Genomic DNA, 26,749 nt, shown 5'->3' with positions numbered 1-26,749 from the left:
TACATTTGGTCTATGAAATTGCCTGTTGCTCCGGAATCCATCATGGCATGGCCTACCACTGGCTCCGTTCCTGGCCATTCCATAGTAACACAGACAAACATATTGGGTGCCAGAGGTGGCATGGTATTCACCCCAGTAGGAAAGACCTCTTCCGCTTCCAATCTCAAACAAGGGGTCTCTAGCTTGTTTGAGCATAGCCGTTTCCCGAAGCTTCCGGCAGACGATTCACCACAGGCATATTCTTGACTTCTTTCTGGTCCCGGTATGAGGTATTGGCCTTAGTTCGACATTCTCTAATAAAATGACTGGACTTCCCACAATACAGGCAAAGTTTCTGGGTGCGTCTACGGTTCCTCTCTTCCATACTCAGAGGTCCCTTTACTCCGCTGATATGCATATGTTCTGATCCATCACTGGACGATGGAGGTCCATCTGAAGAGGGTTTAGACCTAGGTGGTGGGAACCTGAGTTCCGGACGTTGTCTGTCTCCTTTCCGTTCTTGGAGTCGGTGGTCTAGTTGGACCGTAAGATCAATCAATTCGTCGCAGGTTGCCGGCATATGGATCACTTGGGCTAATACATCTTTGAGCTCGCTTCTCAGTCCTTGGTAATATAAAGACGTTCTCTTTTCTACTGGCCAATCGGTTTCCACGACCAGGCGATTGAACGTGGTGAAGTATGTTAAGAGATCTTGCGAGCCCTGCTTTAGAGTTAGGAGTTCCCTATCTAGGGAGAGCTGGTGAGCCTTCCTATCAAATAATTTGTGCATCTCCTCGCAAAAGGCTGAGAAGTCTTGTAAGACTGGGTCGTTTCTCTCTATCAAGGGAAAGGACCAACTGGCTACGTTCCCCCCTAGATATGACATCATGAATGCTGTCTTAGCCTGATCGTCAGGAAAGACAGCGGGTTTACACATAAAGTGTCGTTTACATTGCCCAAGGAAAATGCCAAATTTTTTGGGGTCCCCAAAAAACCTTTCGGGAGGAGCTAATGGCAATTGCAAGGGTTGTATGACCTGGATGGTAGAGGCTCCCCCACTCCCCCCTTCATCCTGTGTCGAACTGGATGAAGCGGGAGGGGGCAGAGTCCAATTCCTAATGTATGAGGGCCCTCTTGTGCCTGCAGGAGTAACACGAGACAGGCCAGCCACTTCACGTCTCATGGTGCCCATCTCATTCCTTGATTCCAGGTTTTCCCCTCTAAATGTATCCACCTCCATTCTCAAGGCCGTTAACGTTTCCAGCACAGATGTGAGTACTGTGGTGGCGTCCATCGCTCAGGCTGCAAGTAACCGTGGGCTCGTCACTCTGTCACGGCAGAGAATAAGGGCTAACCTCAAAGCCTGGTACAGCAGGAGCGATGATGGACGTAAGTAACCCTTTCCCCTTTTGTGTGGCACACCGGCGAGTATTCGTACATATCCTCTACAGTTGATGCCACAGGAGTGGGAAAGGGAAAAAAGGGATAAATGAAACGACAAAGACGTGGCAGACAAGAACTTCGGGTGGTAATCGGGAACCGGCACAGTCACTCTCCCAGTAGCCCCTTGTTCCTGTAGCAAAGACACATGCATAGATGATTAGTGCGGACCCTCTTCCTAGTTTCACTGTGTATTAACTGAATTTCGAAAAGGGTAACACTTACTCTAACCTGCCACTAGCATTCATAATTCATCTGGCATGGAAAAGGAAATAGTAAGGTAAATGACCCAATCAGGAAGTAAGTTACTTATCTCCCCATCCAGTCACCATGGTACAGGAAGCAGCCGCTCAGCTCATTCAGACATTCCCAGAGCTAGCAGTAGTCAATGAAGTAAGCACAGTTTGCGCTCCTGCGCTAGTTCGGAAGGAAAATAATAATAATCCCTGACTCCGAGCCTCTCACCGGCTCTCCGTTGCAGGTTCGGCAAAAAGGAAATGTTTAGCGCTGCTCGCGCTTGTGCTAGAACATGAGCCTCTCACCGGCTCTCCGTTTGCAGATTCGGCAAAAAAGGAAATGTTTAGCGCTCCTCGCGCTTGGGCTAGAACATGAGCCTCTCACCGGCTCTCCGTTTGCAGATTCGGCAAAAAGGAAATGTTTAGCGCTGCTCGCGCTTGTGCTAGAACATGAGCCTCTCACCGGCTCTCCGTTTGCAGATTCGGCAAAAAAGGAAATGTTTAGCGCTCCTCGCGCTTGGGCTAGAACATGAGCCTCTCACCGGCTCTCCGTTTGCAGATTCGGCAAAAAAGGAAATGTTTAGCGCTCCTCGCGCTTGTGCTAGAATTCGAGCCACTCGCTGGCTATCGAGGTAGCAGGGCAACAGGTATCGCATTTGATGCCACGTATACGCCTAGTAGTTTATACGGCGTGTGGCGGTTTGTCTCACACAGCGAGACGCTGTGTACTTCAACGGCTTGGGAATGCGGGCGCGTCGCGGCGCGTGAGAGCCGCTGTCCGTCGCTCTCTATGTATTCGGGGACTGCGGGACTGTGGAAGGTCTACAATTCGAATTCTGGCGGTATCGTAGATCGGCTTCTTCAGGTGTCGAGCTCCGAGTTCTGGGAAGGGGGCGGTTACATAGGAATGCCTAGACAGAAAGAAAGGACAAAGACAGGCTGCATGGCAGGTAGTCTGGGAGATGTAGTGCATTCATCCTTCATGCATACTGCCTATAGCAGCGCCGTGACACCCAGCACATGCGCTGGTCTGGCGAGACTTTTTGAGAGGGCTCCAAAAAGTGCTACCAGGCCAGCCTAGAGCTACAGTGCATGTGCACGGGCGCCGCGATTACTTTCACGGCCGCACGGCCGCTTTGATGTTTGATAGTGATCACTTTCGCGGCTGCACGGCGCTTAGCATAGCCAATAGGTCTCGCTTTTGGGACCTTATAAGTATTTAGTTATGCAACTGTTGCATGGCTAAACACTTATAATGTTCCAAAGGCGAGACCTATTGGCTATGCCAATGCTTGTTTATTTTGAAAATGCGTCCCAGGACGCAAGAAATGACCATCGCTTACAAATAAAGCTCGGCGTTCCTGGCGTTCACTGGATGACGGGCGGCAGATAAGTAACAGGACTCTCTTTTCCTTCTTGCCCAGAGAAGAAAAATACAGTGTCCACTTCTGCTTTGCCGCTTCGGCGCCCCCCCCCCCCCACTCTTTCCTACTTTCTTCTCTTTCTATCTAGCAGTTCTTCTCTTTCTGAAAACCTTGACTTAAAGACGGGGTTCTCATTTTCTTTCCTCTCCTTTCTTTTATTTGCTTCCCTGTGAAATGGATCCAAAAAAGAAAAACATTTTTGCTGGAAAGATCTATTTTAATTACAAAGTGCAGCTTCTGGAATAAAAGGTTAAAAATATGAAAAATAACTAAATAAAGTAAGACAGAGTGGTAGCAAACTGGCCAGATCGATTTTATTCACACCTAAACACATTAGCACCACTTTTACAGAGTTTGCCAGTGAAGCGCTATTTTTGTTTTCTTGTATTTGTTTTCCCAGGGCTTGCAACTAGGGCACCAATCTAAGGGTACTGCAAAGTGTGGACTGGAAAACAAAATGTGTACTGCGGCTGTGCGTCCAGGGATGTGTTCTTTTTACCATATTGCTTACGTTTTGTAAGGATATAAGCAATGGACATTGAAATGGGTCCATTCAGGGCCCTGTAGTCTTGTCCTTAATTTTTCAGGCAAAAGCACTCACTGATTTCTGAATAGTGAGTGTAAAAGCTTTAAGGTAACCATGTTGTTCCTGCTTACATTTCACATGGTTTGCTAAATTTTGCATTCCCTATGAGTGTTTGCTTTTTCCAGGATGTTGTTACTTTTTTTTGTAGGCCGCATATTGCTCTTGTCTAGTGCATCATTTAAATTGAGCCGCATCCAGGTGTTTAAAGCAGGCAGCAATTGGATTATAGTTGAAGGCAGTGTGAGCTTTTCTCAGTGGGGCAGTATGGTGCTCAGTGGGGAAGAGGATTTGGCACTATGGCCAGAGCTGCTGAATTTGGAACTGGGGAACCATGTCAAGCCTTAATAACCAGTCCACCAGACCACTCTCCTGAGAGAGCACATTTCCATGCTAGAGCTTAGAAGGCTTCGCAAGACCTTAGAAGCCCGGGTGTCTTAGCACCAGCAGGTGGACCCTAGCAGTGGCAAGTGTGGGTTAACCTTCAAGGTTTGTCCACCACAATCCATACTGAAGTTCACCTCCAGTCATGTGGGCATGCCTATGAAGCAGCACAGCCTAGAACAACAGTGCTGTCACTGTGGTCACAGAACCCTTGAGAAGGGCCAGCTCTAGGGCAGTGCAACCGGTGTGACCACACCGGGTGCTGACTTTGGGTGGGGGCATTATGTTTGCAAGTATATTAAGGTTTTAAAAGCGCTTGCTGCCTCCTTCATGGCCTCCAGCAATTTTCAGCAACAATTAAAATGTCATGATGACTCTGGTGTTCAATGTTCTTGCTAGAGAGAGACCATTTTCACTAGTGGAAGTTTTGATTCATGGAAAGGTAGCTCAGAGAGTTAATGTGCCAGCTGCAAATAACATGTACCATGCAGATCACAAAGTGCACATAATCTAAATAGGTAAGTAGGCTACTGCTTTTGTCAGAGAGATCGTTTTGTTACTTGCAGTTTATAAGTTAAAATCCTAACATAGAACAGTGAGCTATTAACTTTCATGTAAGAGCTGCATACAAAGTGCAAGGTATAAATTAGAGAATTATGTTTTTCCCCCAGTCTTTGATTATCCTAATGTTGGCAAAAGTGTTCTTTTAGACAGAAATCAATTCTGATTATTAAAGTGAACCCCCAACCATGGTATTACGTTTTAAATTCTGAGTTTGTTTTTCTCCAGACCAATCACGATTAAACTTTACGGCCTACTAATATGGTTGTCATGTGACTCCTACACCTTATAGTCTTTAGTCTTATGTAACATTTTCTATACAGTGATTTACACACATATTGATTGTCTCTGAGTAATGTGTGTGATGTAAAGTGCTCTGACACCCTACACTGGTATGAGTTGCTCTATAAATCAAATTAAATGCATCTGAGAGAGAGTGTGGTTATGGAGACTTGAGGGGCACTGTTAAAGGGTGGTAGTGAGGGAATCCATGGCAGAGGTGGTCATTGGGGGGCAATAACAAACATTAATGCACAGGGCACCACCAGTGCTAAGGCCGGCCCTGCCCTTGAGGCCAGTCTTCCTCACCCATAGGTGCCTCCATTGGCCTTGTTTCAGATGTAGTAGCTGGAACTCACCAGGGATTGGCAATGCAGAATTTACACACACACCAAACTAAGTTCACAAACTTCAGTCTCTCTGCTTCATTCACAAGCACTTTTAACATGTGCTGCTTGCTGTGGGGCCACTGGAATTAATTATGCAACAAAGGAGGACAAAATTATGCCGCAGTGTTGACTAAATTATGCATTAAAAAAAGGCTGCTGCGTAATGCAGTATATTTTCTGATATTTTATTATTTTGACATGTGTACACATTCTAACAGTCTCTGGAAAGATTTTGCCTTATTAGTACCAGTGTAACATAGAGATGCAACAGTGAGAAAGGTGATCAGTCAACCTATGCAATAAGCCATCCACTCCGCAGGAAAACAAGTCAAATTTTTTATTAACTTTTGATACGTTTGAGCTATAAACAATTTATTAGTTTAAATGGTCAGATCATGCAGCAGATCTTGCATTATGAGGCAAATATGGCATAGCTATAATTATATAGAAAACATTTGCAAACCAGGATATTTTGCCATTTATGTTTGAACTGCTGTTGTGGAAAAAGGGAGAAGTGCCGATGACAAACTTAATGGCTCGGCAACAAATGGCTTGTGCGTCCACATTTTATCGTATTTGGGCCATTCTGTGATTAGAAGCATATCGCACTTTGTGAATGTGTTTTAATGTCAATAACTCATTATAACCTTAAATAATCATGTGTATCCATTGGTTGATTAAACTGGGCAGTGAAATGCCAAACAAATAATAAAAATGGGATGTTTGCGCATTCTGGTCACACCTCTGGCTCCACCCACTAATCCAATCCTTGGGTTATTATCACCCTCTGATTCTCCGCCCACAGTTCCCCTACTTTTATTCCCCCACTTCGACCACTGCCTCATACATAGGTTTTGCAGAGGCCTTGAGTGTTCATTTGAAATGTTTTTTGTATGATTGGCAACAATGCTGCCACTAAATGATCTTCTGGACTTTTCCCTGTGATGATTTTAAGAATTCCATGTGAGCTATGCTGTGCGTCCACTCTACAGTAGGTGCATCATTCTACACTGCCTAGAACCTGCGTCTGCTTCTGAATCAACACGAGCAAGCCCGTGCTGCGCAAGCCCGTGCTGCGCAAGTACCTAGGGTGACCAACCGCCCATAAATTTCACGGACCGTCTGTAATTTGGACCTCACGTCCGTTGTCCGAGAGGATCCCTTTTGTCCGTAATTTTGGGCCTTGCAGGATGGATGAGTGATAGGATCAATGGATGGATTCATGAGTGAATGAGTAGATGGATGGGTGGAAGGAAGGATGGCTAAGTGAAAGGGACGATTGGAGAGAAAGGGAGAAAGGATGAATGACAAAGGGTGAATGGGTGGAATGATGAGGGACTGGTTGGATGTTTAAGTGAACGGATGGCTGGATGGGTTAAAGTTAAAAGGCTGGATGGATGAGTGAATGGATGGATGGGTGGAAGAGTGGATGGATGAGTGTACCGATGGATAGGTTGAAAGGCTGGATGAATAATGGATTGGTAAGTGAAAGGGTGGATGGAGGGATGGATGAGTGAAATGATGGATGGATGGATGGATGGAAGGATACATGATGGATAGGTTTGCAAATGGCTGAATGTTTGGATATGGATGGCCTTAATTCTATACTATTGCGCCACCTCCTCTGATGTGTCTGTAAAACGTACCTTTTGTCCCGAAGTTTTGTCCTGAATTTTGACCTCCTGTCCTGAATTTTTGTCCTGAATTTTACACTCCCCGTCCTGAATTTGCACCCATGCCAGTTGGTCACCCTACAAGTTCCTCCCTATTCGGTTGTGAGGTGTCGACGTCCCAGCAGGAGAAGATGCTATCTCTCTCTCTCTCTGAGAAAAGCTGTCGGTGACATGAGTAATGTCTTGCTTATCCTAACTGGTAAAGGTTTAAGAGAATGCCTGTTATCGCATATTGTCTCTTCTGATTGTTCTCTGACGTCGGTATCCCCCCTCCCCTTTCATTTCCAGGCCAGCAATTTCTTGCGAGCATTCCGTACCATCCCAGAAGCCTCTGCCCTGGGTTTGATCCTGGCGGACTCGGACGAGGCCACGGGGAAGGTGAACCTGGGCCGCCTGGTTCAGAGCTGGTGCAGATTCATCTTGACACAGCTCCACCAGGAGACACAGGAGCAGGAGGGGCCCCAGGCCTACCGCGGAGTCGGCGGCAGGTGAGATTGAGGACGACGCCCGTCTAATCGGAGTTAAACTGGAGGTTGAGGGGGGTCCATGGGCTGTCTGCACACTTCTCACTCATCCTTTGAACAGCGCCCTCTAACCGATGTGATTGGGTTAGCTGCAGTCTGTATGATGATGCGCTCTCTTTAAGGACTTTAGCCAATGTGAGCACTGCTTAAAAATAGCCGATGGTAGAGGTGAGCCCCACCCCCACACTGAGCCGCAATTGCCAGTAAGGCTGAATCGATTTTTATTAAAGTTGAATTACTGTTTACCGAATAATTAAATTGTAGTTCATCCCAAAGTTAAATACTCAAACTTTAAATGCATTATTTATATTCTTGTAAATCCAACCTTTTCATAATGGATCTGATTTCCATGATAAACGAATCAAAAGAATATTGCAACTGTTCGGAGTTGCAACTTTTTACAACCAGTATTTTCCACATGCCCGATGAATTTCAGCAGTGTATGACCCTTCGTCAGGCGCAAACTAAAACGAGAGATAATATAAACCAGGCAATGCACTTCTGCTGGATACCCAGGATCTCGCATATTGATGCTTCTAAATGTGCCCCACCATCTAAGCTGTGACCGTTACAACCAATCAATCAGGGTTTTGTAAAGCGCACTGCTCACCCGTTAGGGTCTCAAGGCGCTGAGGGGCGGGTGGTCATTCGAAGAGCCAGATCTTAAGGTCTTTCCTGAAATGGTGTCTACATGAAACAAATAACTCAGTCAATTTAGTGCCACACCCACAGTGTATTGTGCTACAAATTAAAAAAAAAAGCCTCTAAAATGAAATAACACTATAAAACCCAGGTAATGAGTGCACCGAAGAAATGACTAGTATCCTGTGCGTTGACTCCCTTAGACATTGTGATTGTGACGCGGAAAGTTAACAATGACGATGTGCCTGCAACCAATACCAAAATGACAAACAATAAAACCACCTCTGGTTAATAATCTATGTAACACCGTGACTCCCTGTGCCCATTATAATGGTGCTCAAAACCTCCGGTTTTAAATGTATTCGGAGCAAAACCTCTGACCTCCCGGTCAGCGAAACTGCTCTCCCCTCGCGCAGCTGTCGTTGTGCTGCTGTCCCCAGCACCTCTATGGTTCCAGGTAGGAGGTCGAGGCCCTCCTCCATCCGCAGGCTTTTGCCTGTTCCTCATCCCTGGTGGTTCAGTGGGAGAGCCTTGCTCTTATGCTGGTCCGCTCGGCCAGCCATTCTGTGGTTTTCTGCCTTGTCTTTCTGCCTTTTGTCTGCCTTGTCTTTCTGCCTTTGTCTATCTATGCCCTTTTTTTTGTGCCTCGTTTGTGCAGTTTCTGCCTTCTTTGTGCCTATTTGTTCTTTGTGCCTTTCTGTCTATTTGGTCTCTTTTGTGCCTCTTTGTCTCTTTGTTGTATTTGTGCCTTTTTGTCTATTTGTCCTTTTTGCCGTTTGTTGCTTCCTTGCCGCTGCTGCCCCCGTGCCCCTCCCTTGCCTCCCAGCTGCTCTCCCTCCTCCGACCCCCACTTAAAGGCAGCCGTGCCAAAAGCAAGCCAGTCTGCGCCCAAAAACGGCTAGCGCCAGGGACCCTTTTACTCCGACCACCCACTGCTACGACTCAGCAACCTTCCATGCACTCAACCCAGGAAGAAACAACTGCCAGCTGTCGACGCCGAACACCACCCATGGCCAGTTCTCCTGCTGACAATGCCACTGCATCTTCACCTACCTCCAACCCACCGGACGCCAGTGAGCCCAAACCCCTGAGTTGCATCATCCTCAACGTACGCTACCTACATAGACACGGATTAGAAATCTGGGATCTCCTCAATACCCTATCGCCCGACATCGCCTTCCTCACAGAGACCTGGACCAACACTAGCTCCGCACCCGACATCACCGACTGGTACAAGGTCCAGAGGAAGGACCGCCCCAACCACCCTGGAGGTGGATTCCCCATCGTACACAAAAACTCCCTCCGACTTAACAGCCAGCAGGAACGACTCCTCGTCCCCCATGGAACACCTCCATTTCCAGATCCAGATCAACCCCAGAACAACTCTACACGGAACCCTCGCCTACATACCTCCCGGACCGTTCACCACAAACATCGCAGACCTCATTGCGCCGCACGCCCTTACCTCCACGGACTACGCACTGCTGTGAGACCGGAATTTCCACCTCGACAACCTCAACGACCCCCAACTCCACCACCCTCCTGGACAACCTCACCAACTTCAGACTGAAGCAGCTCGTCACCACCCCCACCCACAAGGCAGGCCAACCCTCAACCCCATCTTCGCAGTAGGAAACAACATTCACTTCAGCCACACCACGCAACCCCTCTGGACGGACCACCACTGCGTCCACTTCTCCTTTTCGAAACCAACTGCACACAAGCCCCCACGCAGGAACTGGAGTAAGATCACCGAAGAGCACCTCAGCTCCGCCCTCAACCGCAGTCCTCCACCTACCTCGACTGGCGCCAACTCTGTAGCCAACAAACTCCACAGATGGATTACCGACTGCCCAAATACACGCCCCCCCTCCAGGACTCAAACACAATGCATCACAAAAGCCACCTGGTTCACCACGGACCTCAGAGAATCCAAGTGCATGTGTCGACGACTCGAGAAAGCATGAGGTAACAGCAAAACCTTGTAAGCATGCACCTCCTACAAGAATGCCATGATAGAACACCAACTCATCAGGTCCACGAAAAGGAACTTCATCCAGGACAGAATCCTCTCCAACCCCAGCAACTCGAAGGGACTCTTAAGCATGAAAATAAATAGAATTCACCAAACCCCCCCAGCGAAACCTCCGACGTCCCACCCTCCCAGGGCCTCTGCAACAAACTCTGCTCCTACTTCCATCACAAGATCAGGACGCTCTACGACAACTTTGACAAACGGAACCAAGGCACCGACACTACACCTACCACCGGCAACGCCACTCAGCCTAACATCACCTCCTGGACCCCTGTCACCACAGAAGACACCGCAAAGACAATGAGGAGCATACAATCAGTAGCCCCCTCCAACCTCTGGCCGCCGCCCGTCTTCCACAGAGATGCCTCCGCCATAGCCCCCGAACTACGACGTACAATCAACTGCACCCTTGAAACAGTCACGTTCCCCGATGACTGGAAATGCGCTGAAGTCAAACCCCTCCTCAAGAAGCCCTCCACAGACCCGATGGACCTCAAGAATTACAGAGTCATCTCTCTCCTCCCCTTCGCAGCCAGTGTCACCGAGAAGATAGTCAACAGCCAGCTCATGAACTTCATAGAATCCAACTCGATCCTCTTCACTTCCGAATCCAGATTCTGCAACAACCACAGCACCGAGATCGCCCTCCTAGCTGCCACGGACGACATCCGTACTCTCCTCGACCAAGACCACATGGCAGCCCAAACCGATTAGCCCTCCCAGCAGCCTTCGACGCAGTCTCCCACTGCACACTAGCTGCCAGACTCCATGACGCCGGCGCACAGGGAACTGCCCTAGCCTGGATCTGATCCTTCCTCACTGGCCGAACTCAAAGAATCAGACTCTGCTCTTCCTCTCTGAACCAACATAGATCAGCTGCGGAGTACCCCAAGGATCCTCACTCAGCCCCACGCTCTTCAACATCTACATGGCCCCCCTCGCTACCATCGTCTGGAAACACGGACTCAGCATAGTATCCTACGCCGACGACATCCAGCTCATCCTCTTCCTCACCAAGGAACCCGACGCCACCAGACAGTTTCCAGGAAGGAATGAAGGACGTCGCATCCTGGATGAACAGCAGCTGCCTCTGGCTCAACTCTGAGAAAATGGAAGTCCTCGGATCCACCCCCTCCATGTGGGACAACACCTGGTGGCCCACCGCCCTCTGCAACCCTCCTGCACCCATGGACCACATCCATAACCTCAGCATCATAATCAACAAGAAGCAGGCTCTGTATATACTACACCTAAGTGAGGTATAGTGTGCACAGAGTCCAGTGGAACCCCAAAGGTAGGCAGAGGTAAAGTTAAATAGCACCTCACTCTCTATTTGTGGTAGTGTCATCGAGCAGTAAGGCAGTATCATAGGACAGTGTTAAGCATTTGTTGTACACACTGTCAGCAAATTAATTCACACACTCAAAGACTGAACTTCAGAACAATTGTTTTTGTATGAAAATATTCTTTGTTATTTTATTTTCTAGAACCAAGCAAGCCTGGCACAGGTAAGCAATAAATACTTTACAATAGTAATGCAATTTGTTAACAGTTTGAATTGTAATTGTATATACACTTTGTTTTGACTTACAGTATGGTTGCAGGAAAAATGCAATACTTTGTAAATACAGTATATAGACTTGAATGGGCCTTTCAGTAAAATACCAGGTAATTTACTTTTTAGATTACTTTTCTTACTCAGAGTAGTATACCTGGGTATTACTCTGGGACATTTCCTGTAAAAAGGTAAGTAAAATCGTTTTGGTTAAATAGTGGAATTTTAAAGAATTTCTTTAGGTTTTCAAGCTCCACACTTTTGAGGTAAGTATTTGGTAGTGGGAGTTGAGGTTCTGGGGGTAGAGACAGGGGTCCCCCAGGGTCAAGGATGCACTCTTGTTACACCCTCAGTGGCACTAGGGCGGCTCGGTGCAAAGTTCTGAGGCGCAATGTTATCCATTGGGGGATAGGGGCCCTTCGGTTGGTGGCTGAGAAGCAGGCCACTTGGTTGTGGGACCAAAGGTCCTGGACTTTAGCTCCGGGCATATGGGGAAACAAAGTAGCACCAAAGGTGCACCCTCAGCTGCACTAGGGCAGCTGGGTGCAGGGTGCTGTTTCGACATATTGCGCCCTGTTTGCAATGGGGAACTTCCGGTTTGCAAAGGCACTGCAGGCTTGTGGACGAAGGTCTTCTGGGTGCGACCGCCACTTCGAGAGGTAATTTGGTAAGTTAGGGGTTGGTTAGGCACCGTCAGTTTAGCCACCCAAGGCCGTGGGGTGTCGGGTGCAGCGGTGCCTTTTGGGGTCGGATCTTCTTACCAGCTCCTGGTCGCGGTTGGAGGGACCTTCGGTTTGAGGCTGCAGGCATCGGCTGGAGGCTTGAGGCAGGTCGGGGATTGCCGGAACTCAGGTCAGGATCGCAGGCGAGTATCTCCTCATGGTGTTTGCCCACTCGAGCTCAGGCCGGGGACGGTGGGTGCAGAGTGGGGCGGATTCGTGGTGTCCGGCAGGAGCCAGAGCTTGCAGATGGACAAATCCGGTGTTTGCTGGAGACCGTCTTTGTGGTTGAAGGCAGGCAGGTCCTCCAGGGTTTTCGAGGTTGCTGGCTTCAGGACACATTGGGATTTCGCAGGAGCTGGTTCGAGGTGGAGACAGGCCGTTAGGGCTGGGGCCACGTCAGTGGGCGTCTTCCTCTTGTTAGCATCGGCACAGCTGTTCTGTCCTACTTTTCTTGTTACAGGTTTTTGTCTGAGGAAGCAAGGTTCAGGGGTGCCCCATAATACTAGATTTAGGGGTGTTACAGTGAGTTAAAAGGTAGAGACCAATGGGTCCCTTCCCTGGGGTGGGTACACCCCCCCTATTATGCTACCCTCTAGTGGGAGGGGGCATGAGCTTGTCCCTGGGTGACTGAGTACACCCATGTGCAAGATGGCGGGGACTGAGAGTTGTGCTTCACCTCGCCTCCCCCACCTGGGGGGGGGTGGAGTTGGCAGAGGTGGGCATACCTCTCTTCCTCGCTTGTTTTTCCCGCCGGTTCTCCTGCCCAAAGTGGGTGTCAGAACCAGTGGAGACCAGATGCTGAAAGCAGTAAGTGGCCTGGGGAAGCTCACAAAGGCAGCAAACCTTTGAAGCTTCCCCTTCGTGAACCCTGCCCATCCTGGGGGAGGAGGCTTGGCTAGTAATAACAAGATAGGGGAGTGTAGAGGGGAAGCCCTACACGGGCACTGAGGTGGATACGTCCTCCACAAAGAAATAGTTGTTAAACATAAGGATCCACCTCTGGAGAAAGAGGTACAGGAAAGCTGGGTATGGTATACTGGGATAATGACGGGTGCGTGTCCCAAAATGGTTGGGCACACACATGTGTTGTTTAAATACCCCTCACACACCAAGAATGGCCCATGGTGTCATGCTTCATCATAGGGGTCTTCCCGCCCCGCTGCGGGACGGGGCGTGCTACGACCTACGATTACGCGGGAGCACTAATGATAAAGTGCTATGTGTGATGCAAAGGGAGGGTCTGGGGTAATAGTAAGTATGTGTATATTAAAAAGCACCTGGCCCCTTGAGACAGAAAAACTTTAATATGTCCAGGGAGGCTGGTACTACTAAAAAAGTGATGCGGAGTTTGCCTACGTGATGTGTAGTTACTCCTAGTGAGTCAACATGTTTCGATGCGAAGCATCTTCGTCAGGACAGGAAAAAGATCCCTCCAGAATAGAAAGCGTGTGCTTATTCACATGACTATAATAAAAAGTGAAAATGCAGTAAATGATGCATTTATATACAATACCTAATCGTATGTATGGATGTCTGCAAAAAAGAATAAAAAAGGATAATTGGACATATTCAGTGTCCCAGGAAACAGAACGTAGTACCTGCAAATACAATTAATGCGCCACAATGTGACCAGAAAGTGACCATTAGCCATAAGTCTAGCTTTAGCAGGAAAAAGGTGCAGTGACCTGTAAAGGAAAGGACAGTACAAGACACTACAAACAAAAAACACACACTCTATAAAATATCGTGAAATAATCACTAGTGGTCCAGATAGAAAATGCGGTAGAAAAGCCCAAATACATACTTATGTGTACGTGAGGATATTGCCTCATGAACCTGGAACGGGTGGAGGAGTCACGGAGCCTTAATTGTGCCCTGACAGAAACTCAACTCTGAGTGCGTCCATCCCGCGGTTCCGCTGTGGTAGGGGACCGTGCCGGGTGTCTGCTTTTAAATCAACCCGTTAATCACCTCAATGCGAGTGAGCTCGTTGCACCGGGGGCATGTTGGTAAGCTTCCGGGTTGAACGAGAAGGAAAGACTAGACCGTGGTCTCTTACTTGAATAACCCGGAAGTGAGGAAAAACGAAGACTCCCTTTCTAAATCATAGAAGAGTGAGTTACGGGAGAGAAAAATAATTCTATAAACTCCATTTATTTTTAGACCCAAAACAGCCCGGCTGCCTCTGTGATGGCGGGAATGTCTCTGTGACGAAAAAAGCCCTATAGTAAAGGCAAACAGGAAAAAGGGGTATCACATTGAAAAACCCTTAACGTTAAAAGAGCATATACGCCTTGAAGGGAAAATAAATGATATTTATGAGTGAGACAAGAGGGGGGGGGGCTACAAACAATAATGTCGCCAGAGGTCATGGAAAACCTCACCAGAGGCTTCAAAAAATTATGTCACCAGAGGTCATTAAGGACCTCGCCAGGGGGTATCATGTAATAGCAGGAAAAATACAAAAAAATATATAAAAATTAATGTATACAGATGATCGTGGTGGAACACCCTTGGCAAGGGAAAACATCTCCTTGGTACATATCAGTCAATTGATTATAGGCAAACAGAGGTACTAGGTCAGTTGTGCCCAAGGTATGTCATCATTGAGGCCCGTCAAGTGTGTGCCCAGACGAAACACCCACCGTTGCTCTTTTTCAAAAAGTCCAAAATCAGTATTTAGTTGCTCTATAATGGTCCACTTCATGTCATCAACACCATGATTCATAGTCAAGAAATGGGTTGCCATTTTCGTTGTACTCTTTTTGCAGCAGATATTGCTCTTGTGTTCCCCAATCCGCACCTTTATTTGCCTCGTGGTCATACCAACATATTCCATGTCGCATGGGCAGGTAATAAGATACACCACATTCTTGCTGTTACAATTAGTAAATTTCCTTTGCTCCCATGACGTACCATTGGTGAAAGTAATATGGGTACTCTTTTTAGTGAGTGTGCATGTGCTGCACATGCCGCATGGATGATGTCCTTTGATTGGTGGTAGCATGCTACTTGTGATTTGTCGAGCTGGTAGCAGACGCGGTCTGGTATGGACAAGGATGTCCCTAAGATTGCGGCATCTTTTGTGGGAGAACATTGGTTTCGGTAGGTCCAGACCTCCACAGTTCAACATTTTCCAGTTCTTATTAATAATTTTTGACACTTGGTTCGAGTGAGTGTTGTAAGTAGTTACACAGATAGGTCTGGTCTCTTGTTCTTGTGGTGGCTGATTTTCCAGGAGGGAGTCTCTGTTATTTCTGGCACGTTTGAATCCTCTTTTGACTATTGGTTCCGGGTAGTTTCGATCTAGCAGCCTCTTCTCCAGATCTTTAGCTTGGGCTCTAAAATCCGTCAGTTCCGAGCAGTTTATCCGTAAACGGAGGAACTGACCATAGGGGAGATTGTCCCGAAGGTGTCTGGGGTGGAAGCTATCATAGAGCAAGAGGCAGTTTTTCGCCGTGGGCTTGAAATGTGTTCTGGATTTTAATCTTCCTTCTTGTGCATAGATGTTCAAATCAAGAAACACCAAGTTGTTGTTAGAAGATGTATGGGTGAATTTAAGGAAAGTGTTCTGTTCATTGAGCCATGTCATGAACCTGGTTACTGAATCTGAATCCCCCTTCCAAATCACAAAAACATCATCAATATAACGTTTCCAACGAATAATGTTATTGAAAAATGGGTTGCGCTGTAGAAGTATTTTCTGTGATTCCAGATGATGGACATACAGATCCGCTAGACTCGGCGCAAAGGTACTCCCCATGCTGGTACCGTGTCTCTGTAGGTAGTGAACATCCTGGTACAAGAAAAAAAAATTCTTGAGGGCTAAGGTGATGCATTCCATAACCAAATTCCTGGGGGTATGGTAATTCCAGGTGGTGGAAAAAAGAACCTCTTCTATAATATCCAGGGTCTCATCATGCGGGAGGCTAGTGTACAGGCTCTCCACGTCTAATCCGAGCAGCAGATGTTGTGTCGGGTCAAAAGTAAGGTCTTCAAGAAGTTGTAAGACTGCTTTGGTGTCCTTCAAATAGGTGTCGGTGGCCTGAATCAATGGGCGAAGAAAAGCGTCCGCAAATTTAGATAGGGGCTCGAGAATTGAGCCAATGCCAGATACAATTGGACGTCCTGGAGGGTGTTCAAGGTTTTTATGAATTTTGGGGATGGTATGAAAATAAGGTGTTCGGGGGGATTTCTGAATGAGAAAATCAGCCTCTTTTTTAGAGATCCAATCATGTGTAATGGCTTCTTCAACCATTCCCATTATTCGTATCCGAATAGCTTCTGTGGGGTCGTCGTAGAGGATTTCATAATTCATTTGGTCCCCTAGTAGTCTCCTACATTCGGTGTCATAGTTGGTAGTTGTCTGAATAACTGTTGCTCCACCCTTGTCTGCCGGTTTGATGGTGATATCAATGTTGTTAGCCAGTTGCTGTAAGGCTTCTTTTTCAGATGTAGTTGTGTTCTGGAAAGTTTTGTTATCTTTCTGAAGTGTCTTGCTGAGATCTTCCATCACAGCTTTTTCAAAAGCTAATAGTTCTATGGGTATAGTGGAGTCCAAAGGGGTGAAGGTAGATTTTGGTCTCAATCCGGTATCAGAAGACTGATGAGTCGTGGTCTTGTCGGCAAAGAAAGTTCTTAGTGTGAGCTTACGTATAAACTCTTTGACTTCTAAACAGAGTTTGAATTTATCTACCCTGTTTGTGGGGACAAAACCCAAGCCCTTTTCTAGAGCCGCCATCTGGGGGTGTGTCAGTGTAATCCCTGAAAGGTTGACTACTAGTTGTCCTTTCGGCTGGTTGACTGTTGGTTCGATGCTGCTGTCATGCTCCGTGTGGATACCCTCGTCAAATCCTCTTGTTCGTTGTTCCAATGGACCTGGTTGCCCCTCCGGTTTCTTCCCCGTGGTGGTCCTTGACGCACCCCTAAAAAAGGAGGCGGGCCATAGTAGTTGTAGTCTTGGGGGGCCGGATTCCAATGTTGGAATGGTATTGCCATGGGTGGTGGACCAAACGGATATTGGGTGTAGAGTGGTGGGCCTTGATAGCTACCCAATCCTCTGCCTCTTGGTCTAAATGGCCTTTGCTGTTGTCCCCTGCCTCTCTGATTCCTTGGGTTACTCATTGTACTGGAATAAGAGTCATTGGGTGCCGTATCAGATAGGTCACTGTCTGTATCTTGGTCACTGCTGGTTCTGCTTTGAATATAGTCATCTCTTATATAGGGGTATACCCGTTCATGACTGAAGGCTGCAGTATCTTTCTTTAGTTTTTTATATTTACTTTGCTTAAGTGAGATTTCATACTCGCTCATCTCTTGATTGAGTTCCTCAAGCCTTTTATTGAGGACTGCAGTGGATTGGTAACTTTTCAATTGAACCTCGATTTTCTGTATATCAATTTTAAGTTCCTGGGTTAGACGGGTGGCTGTTTTGATAATAAGGACTAGCCAGTCCCGTGTACAATGCCACGATATCAGTGACCAATCTTTTTTAAAAGTCTTGTCGTGCTGGAAGATAAACGGTTCATTACGAACAATCAGGCCCCTTGGTTCTGTATTCGGAGGCTTGGCACCTCGTCCCAGAATGTGCATTTTTTCAAGCCCCAGAGGGCAGCAGGCTCTCGACCCAGGGGTCCAGAAACATGTCTGGTGGTGGCAGCTGAAAGCAGCCACTCAGCCTGGACACTAGTGGTGGGTTAGTTTTCAGGGAGCATCTCTAAGATGCCCTCTGTGTGCATTTTTCATTAAACCCCACACTGGCATCAGTGTGGGTTTAATGTGCTGAGAAGTTTGAGGCCAAACTTCTCAGTTTTCAGTGTAGCCATTATGGTGCTGTGGAGTTTGTAATGACAAACTCCCAGCACCATATACTCTTAATGGCAGCACTGCACTTACAATGTCTAAGAATGTAGACTGTAGGGGTACAGGGCTTAGGCACCTGTACCCTCACCACTAATAAAGTGCACCCAGCTAGAGGGGTGACTGATCTATGCCAGGGCAGTGGGTTGTAGGCATATCACACAGATGTGTGCCATGTCAACTCTTCACATTGTTCTGCACCAAAACGCGCAGCCTGCAAAAGGCAGTGTGTGAGTGTAATGGTACAGGATCTCTAAGGCATGGCACAATAAGTGCTGCAGCCCTTAGAGCTCTTCTCTGCTCACAGTGCCTTGGGTACCTGTGGTACCATTTACTAGGGGCTGACCTGTGGCCAGAGATGCCAATTAGATTTGGGCTTCAATGTAGTTTTAGGGAAAGAACATAGGCCCTGGGTACCTGATTAGCAGGAGCCCAGGGCACACTCAGTCACAGCACAACAGCAATTCAGCAAAAAGTGGGGGCAACCATGCAGAAAGAGGGCACTTTCTCACAATATATGCATGCAAGATATACACTAAGTGGTGGTGATGGTAAAAAAAAAAGACTTTGGGAAATAAAAACTAAACTCCAGCATGAACCAAAAAAAGTATCTCTGAGATGTGTGCTAAGTGGGTGCATCTCAGCGCATCCCGGCACTGGTGGCAACACCTTTACCACTGGCTATTTTTAAGCCTTCACTTGTGTTCTGAGGACCGAGAACTCTCCAAGACTGCATGCCAGACAATTATACAAGTTCCATTGAAATTTATGCTACATAAAATTGAAGTGCATTTCGCCAGATTCATAATTTCTCACTGCTTATGGTATTCCATCTGCATGCCTGATTTTAAACCTTACCTTTGTATGTCTTTCAGTTCCTTTGGAGCTTCAGGAGACTCTGTGATTGGTCAGTTGTTTGGGTGCGAGGTGGAGAACTGCAGTATGTGCCGCTGTGGCAAGGAGACAGTGCGGGTGTCCTCCAACTTACTGTTTACCCTGTACTACCCTGAGAACGGCGGTAGCGGTATGTACCACCTCCAAGAAGCATAACCATTAGTGTCAATCTTTGCCCTTTGACCTCTTTATGACAAAGGCTTCTCTATAGCTGTCCTATGGCCTCCCTACCTGTTCTGTCCTTCTGTTCTTTGCCCTTTCCTGCTGGCATCTCTTCTTTTCCTATGATCTGTCCTCCTATCTTATATCCACTCTTTTTGTCATCTGAGTTCTCTTGCACCTACTTCGGATCTCTTCTGACTTCCCCTCTGACCCTCTTGATCCTGCCTGCTGACACCTTTGTTCCACCCTGTTGCTCCTACCCACTCACCCCTACCCTCTGACCCCTCTCCATTGCTTCTGCCACATCCTTTGCATTGGTCCCATGCCCCCCCCCCCCCCCTTCCTTTTATCCTTTGTCAGTATGCATATCACAGCACTCTGTAATACATGACAAGGAACCTGCATACAAACAAGAACAAGAGTAGAAGTATGCAGACAGAACAAGGAACACTGTTACTATATAGATCTGTATTAAAGAAACCGGGACCGAGGAACTAAAGAAGCAAGAAAGCAAATGAGAACTCAAGTAACATTGAAAGTGCAGATGACACAAAAGAGAATCTTGCTTTAAATATGAAAAATATACCAGTCTTGAAATGAACCTTGGATATTCAAAAGAAAAAAGAACTGACTATAAGAATGTGGAAACAAGGGCTTCTACACTGCTTAGAATATGGAATGCGACGGACAAGTCTAGATATCAGAAGTTATTCATAAATCAGGGGTTTTGCAATGGGGAAAAAAAGGCATCACAAAAATGGGTAATGTCTACAATGCCATGATTTGGATGCACCAAAACATTTGTCAAGATGTGCAGGGACTCTGTGTAGCAGGCTGGATTTAGATAAGTCACCAGATAAACATGAGTAAGTTCTTGGTAAACCTAAGCAAAACTTCATAGGTTCTACTAAGAGTATTGAGAGATAATGCAGGTTTATTGATGTGAGCTCGTTAGAGACTGATTGATATTTGAATAGTATTAGAGGTACTGAATAAATGTTGCAAGACGTGGAAAGTGCGACATCCTCAAGTGTTAAATTGTAAGTTTGTAGCATGTGTTGCTGTAGATACACCTGCTCTACATACTCCTGCCATCTAGTGTTGGACTCGAACGTTTGCAAGTTGTTTTTCTTCTAAGAAGTATTTTGAATCACGAGGATAGTGACTCCTCCCTTAGCTGGCAATTCACATAGGCAATGTAGGAAGCTGGCTCTACCAAAATGAGGTGCATTATGTTTAGAGTCCAGGTATTCCTTACTAGTGTACAGGAGCTTGCTTTAACAATCCCACGGTGCTCTATTTGTGATAGTGTGGTCGAGGGTTGTATGACGGAACCACGCATGCCATTACAATGCATGCCTTAACAACTCGGTCATTACAATGACTGCGTCATTACTACGCATGCCTTTACAACGTACTTCTTTACCACACATATACCTTTACCACGCATGTCTTAACAATGAAAAAGTATGTTCGAGGCATATGAGCTGCAGATTACACACTGTGCATAGATCGCCATCTGGTGTTGGGCCCGGATGTTTGCAGTTGTTTTTCTTCTTGGAAAGTTTTTGGAAGTCACAAGGTATGTGACTCCTCCTTTGGATCATACTGCGCATGGGCTTCGGCTCCATCCTCAGATTGTATTTTTCCGCCATCGGGCTCGGATGTGTTGTTCGCGCTCCGGTTCCGACCCGTTTTCAGTTCTGATCGGTGCGCAATCCTTTCCTTTCCGCGGTATTGTTTCGATCGCGATCTCCAACACTCGACGCAACTCATCGTCGACGAAGGCCTTCGGGCCTACCTGAGCTCCGGTCCTGGCTCATGGAAAGGACTCCATTTAAGAAGTGTCCTCTGTGGATCAAAGATTCCCCACACCGATCTCCATGAGGTGTGCAACCTTTGCCTCTCCCCAGAACACCAGGCACGAGACTGTCCAGCTTGCAAATCCTTCCGGTCGAAAAAGACCATTTGGGACCGAAGGGCGGTGAGAACCATGGCACACTCGTCGACTGCAATCCCCGACACATCTTCGGAGAAGGCGTCGATCCCGAAGACCACCACACTGAAGAGGGCCTCGTCAGCACCTCCGAAGCCGACGACTCAGATGTCGAGGACATCACTCTGGCACAGAGGGGCATGAGTACTAACATCGATCCCCTCCCCCCACCCTCGATGGCATTGAAAAAGGCTTCGGTCACGCCTTTGCCCTCGGGTCTAGGCACGACCAAAGACACTGCTGCACATACTTCGCTTTCGGGCCCGGTAAAGAAGCCCATCAAGCCTTCTGGCAGCTCGGGCTCGAGCCAGCCTGCTGTCTGTGCCGACAAACACTCTTCCGCACCGTCACCGAAAAAGAAGATCGCCTCCTCCTCACCGCTGAGCTCCACCCCAAAGCACTCGGCGCCGAAGACGAGCACTAGCTCCTCGGTACCGACACCATCCCCGGAACCGAGCAAAAAATCCAAAGCCCTCAACACCCACAGCTCGAAGCCGAAAGTTATCTCGGAACCGAGGAAACAACCAGACATTTCTAAGCCAGAAAGTTCAAAACAACGAACAGATGCCGACTCCAAGATTAAAAAACCTACGGCTCCGACACCTTCTGCGCCCACGGATCAGCCCCTCACAGAGGAACTATTTTGGCCCGATCCACTACAAAATACACTGGTCAAAGACCCTAAAACTGGACATTTGATGTTCAGCATCAAAAAGACCGCTGGACAAGCCTGCCCCAGCTCCACCTCCAAAGAGAAGAGACTTAGCTACCTCCCCTTTGAGACCTTCACCCCCTCCTCCACCTCCTCCTCCACTTCCTCCTCCCTCTCCTCCGCCTCCCCACCTCATCATTCCCCCCCACATCATTCCCTCCCGACACCCTCTCCGGATGAGGATGATGACGATGTCTACGACATCACAGGGGACGGACCCCATGACCAACCCACAGGGGACCACACTCATACAGGCTCCCCAGACCCATGGGACGACTACATCATCCCAGATGTCCGTAACGTCCCGCAGGACGACCTTTACCCTTCAAGATCCCCCCGAAGATACTATGGGGTTTAACCATCTGCTCCATGGGGCTGCACACTACCATGGAGTTGATCTCCATACAGACCCCGTGGAGGAGGACTCCCTCCTAGATACCTTTGACACTACACACAGGGCCACTTCCATTCTGCTCATGCTTAAGGGGGTTATCAAGCACGCGCCAGAGGTCTTTAAAGACCCGGTCAGGGCCAAGGTCATCAACCCTCGCATCGAGAAGAAGTATAAGGCTGCCCCTACAGACCCCCACCTACATCAGAGGGCCCGCACCACTAGACTCCCTAGTAGTCTCCACTGCAAGGAAGCGTGCAAACTCCCAGGCTTCAGGCGAGGCACCACCACCTGATAAGGAGTCCGAACTACTAGACGCCTCTGGCAAGCGAACTGCATCCGAGGCTGCCAACATATGGCGCATTGCAAGCACCCAAGCGCTTTTGGCAAGATATGACAGGGCGCATTATGACGAATTAGAAGCCATAATGCAACACCTCCCTGACAAATACAGGAATGGAGCCAACGAGCTAATCCAGGAAGGTAAAACCATCACCAACACCTCCATTCGCTGCGCCCTCGATGTAGCTGACACCGCCTCTAGGGCAATTAACACCAGCGTCCTCTTCCATAGGCATGCTTGGCTACGAGTTTCGGGTTTCAAACCCGAGGTGCAGGTTTCCATCCTCAACCACACTTTTAACCAGGAACATCTGTTTGGCCCAAACGTTGACGTTGGCCTGGAAAAAATGAAAAAGGACACCAATACGGCAAAGTCTATGGGAGCCCTACTGTCGCACCCTCCCAGGCGCTCCTTTCGCCGTTCTTCCTTTCGAAGCACCTTCAGAGGCTACTCCTCCGACAGCGCCTCCACTTCCTATAAAGCCCCTACCCAATCCACCTTCACTAGGGGTTACCAGAGAGGCGGCTACAGGGGTAACAACAATAAGGGCAGAGGCAAAACTAACACCTCCCGCTCTGCCTCCACCCCTGCCCAATGACTTTGCTCCACTCCCCCCAGACCATCCCACTCCAGTCGGGGGCAGACTCCGCAATTTCCTTTCTGTCTGGACTACTATCACCTCAGACAAATGGGTAACACAGATAATTCGGTCAGGCTACTGCCTCGAACTAACATCTACCTTCCCAAACATTCCACCCAAACAACGCCCAATGTCACAGGAACATTTGTCACTTCTAAAGCAGGAGGTAATCTCCCGCCTACAAAAGAGTGCGATAGAACTAGTTCCAGCCCACCAACAAAATATGGGAGTTTACTCCCTATATTTTCTCATACCAAAAGGGGACGACACTCTAAGGCCCAACCTCGACCTCAGACCCCTAAATCACTATATACACTCAGACCATTTCCACATAGTCACACTCCAGCAGGTACTTCCCCTGCTCTCCCAAAACGACTTCCTTGCCACCCTAGACCTCAAGGACGCTTATTTCCACATTCCTGTTCACAAGGCTCACAGGAGGTTTCTCAGATTTGTAGTAGACGGTCAACACTATCAATTCAAAGTGCTCCCATTCGGAGTCACCACAGCACCACGGGTGTTTACCGAGTGCCTAGCGGTAGTGGCAGCATACCTGCGAAGACAACACATCCACGTCTTCCCATACCTAGACGACTGGCTCATTAAAGCCAACTCATACAACCAGTGTGTACAACACACTCACGCCACTATCCAACTACTTCACCAACTGGGCTTCACAGTAAACCATACCAACTCCCATCTGCAACCGTCCCACTTAAAACAATACCTCGGTGCCACCATAGACACCTCAAAAGCGCTAGCCTATCCCAGTCCTGACTGGATAGCAAACATTCAGGCTTTACGCGCCAAATTTCACCCGGAACACACTCTTCCAGCTCGAGTGTTCATGCAACTTATAGGAATGATGGCCTCTTGCATATTCATAGTACCTCACGCAAGACTCCAGATGCGTCCTCTCCAAGAGTGCTTAGTGCGCCAATGGAACCAGGGTCAATTGACAGATCTGGTGTTGGTAGACGGTCGCGCCCATCGCTCTCTGCAGTGGTGGACCACCAAAAACCTTTCCAAAGGGCGACCGTTCCTGGACTCGGTTCCCCAGATAGTACTGACAGCGGACGCATCGCTCTCCGGCTGGGGAGCTCACCTACTACATCACACCACGCAGGGCAGGTGGACACCTCAACAAAAGTTACTCCACATCAACCATCTAGAGTTACTAGCCATATTCTTAGCCCTGAAGGCCTTTCAAACCCAAGTCTCGGGCAAGGCCGTCCTAGTTCGCACGGACAACATGACAGCCATGTACTATATACAAAAACAAGGCGGCACACACTCTGTGAGGCCATCCACAAATAGACCTCTTTGCCACACACAAACACCAAATGCCCACACTGGATGTTCCTGGTGGGCTAGTTGGCCCCCAGGGACCCCCAGTATTCAAGGGGAATTAGTTCCCCCTCTGCAAACGCGCCAGGGGGCGCGTTTGCAGAGTGGTGTAAGGAGGGGGCGTGGCCTCCGGCCCGATCCGGCCTCTTTTTTTTTTAGAAGGGGGGCTCTGTAGCCCCCCTTCTTTTCCATTTTTTTGGCCCTGGGGACCCTATCCCCCAGGGCCTGCCCCCAATTTTTGTTTATAAATAAAAAAAAAAAAACGGGAAGGGGGCCACGTGGCCCCCCTCCCGAGGCCATAATTTGCCCCGGGGACCCCATCTCCCGGGGCATGTTTTTTTTTTTTTTTAAATTTTTTATGGAGGGGGGCTGCGTAGCCCCCCTCCTCTGGCCACTTTAAGGCCCCGGGGACCCCATCCCCCGGGGCCGGCCATTGTTTTTTTGTTTAAAAAAAAAAAAAAAAAACAATCTGGGAGGGGGGCTGTGTAGCCCCCCTCCTAGGCCACTTATGGCCCCGGGGACCCCATCCCCGGGGCCTGGCCTCTGTTGGGGGCCGTGGGGGGGTCCCCAATACCCCCGCGGTCCCAGACGGCTCCCCGTGTCCTGCGGGAGCCGGCATTGCTTTTCCACATGGGGAGCAGCTAACATGCTGCTCCCCATGTGGAAAAGCAATCAGCTTTGCTTCATTGAAGCGAGAGCAGGTTTCCCTGCTCTCGCTTCAATGAAGCAAAGCAGTTTGCAATGACAGGGTGGGAGCCGCAAGGCTCCCGCCCTGCCATTGCAAACTACAGTGTCCCCGGGGTGGGCACCCCGGAACACTGCAGGAGCCAGCCCTGGGGGTGGCGGTCCCCAGGACCTATTCAAGGCTCCAGGAGGGGGGCCGCGTGGCCCCCCTCCCACATTGACAAGTTGCCCTGGGGGTGGCGGTCCCCGGGGCTGGGGGGCCTGAGAGCCCCCCATCCCAAATTACTTCAAGCCCCGGGGGGTGGCGGTCCCCGGGGCTGGGGGGGCTGCGAGCCCCCCACCCATTTTCAAGAAGCCCTGGGGGGGTGGCGCTCCCCGGGGCTGCGGGGGGGCCGTGAGCCCCCCTGCATATACTATCTTTGAGCCCCGTGTGTGGGGGGATTGGGACCCCCCCCACACTTTTTTTAAATTCTGCCCTTTAGATTTGGCCCCCCCGGGGGCCAATTACCAAAGAAGCGCAGAAGCCCCGCGCTTTTTTTTTTCTTTTTCGGCCGAAATTCGCGCTGGGTGCGCGAATCTCGCCGATAATAAATACATTAAAAAAAATGTGTTTTTTTGGCCATGGGGTTCCTTGTGGGACCCCCTGAGCAGGCCGCCAGTAGGTAATATATATATATACGTGGAGCTGGCAATCCTATATCCCGACTCGCGGCCCGCCCAATTTTCTGCATATTAGGCTGGAACGTCAGTGGGGATCCAAGGAAGCCAAGAGGACAGTATTTTCAAAACAGTGCTTCCCATCGTTATAGTACTCACCTTTCCCTGGATATTTGGACAATCGAGTCGGTCCCCCATGCACTGCCTCCCCCATTATGGTGAACTCTGGGAACTGTAGGTAACATTTTGAAACTACAGGAGGTGTGCCTAGCGACGATCGTGGGATGGAGCTCTCTAACCAATGGGAGAGCGTCAGGAGACTTTAAAGGTGGGGATGGTGAAATGCTCAGTTTTATCAAGGCATCTGAGGAAGGCGAATGGTCGCCGAAATGCATCATGCCCAGTGTCCGCATAAAGGCTTCCAAAGATTTCCCCCGTGTGGCTTCTTGCTTCTCGATAACAGAGGGGTGATTTGTTGGATATATATATATATATTTACACACACACACACATATATATATATGTATATATATATATATATATATATATATATATATATATATATATATATATATATATATATATATATATATATATATATATATCCATAACCTACTGGTGGTCGCCATTCGAAACCA

The 26,749-nt window shown here is 48.3% G+C and overlaps 1 protein-coding gene across 3 annotated transcripts in view; it reads left to right on the top strand.

Moving 5' to 3' along the window:
• Positions 1-26,749, top strand: part of PAN2 (poly(A) specific ribonuclease subunit PAN2) — a 1,342,435-nt gene that overhangs the window by 852,039 nt on the left and 463,647 nt on the right. For all 3 annotated transcript variants that reach the window (XM_085600270.1, XM_085600271.1, XM_085600272.1), the window contains exons 12-13: positions 7,237-7,436; positions 19,161-19,309. In XM_085600270.1, coding sequence (XP_085456396.1) covers positions 7,237-7,436; positions 19,161-19,309 — 349 coding nt within the window. The remainder of the gene's footprint in view (positions 1-7,236; positions 7,437-19,160; positions 19,310-26,749) is intronic.

The sequence above is a fragment of the Triturus cristatus genome, chromosome 4_2 (genome assembly GCF_964204655.1).
Source record: "Triturus cristatus chromosome 4_2, aTriCri1.1, whole genome shotgun sequence".
Taxonomy (NCBI): Eukaryota; Metazoa; Chordata; class Amphibia; order Caudata; family Salamandridae; genus Triturus; species Triturus cristatus.
The sequence above is the reverse complement of the archived record's forward strand: the minus strand, read 5'-3'. Positions and strand labels throughout refer to the sequence as shown.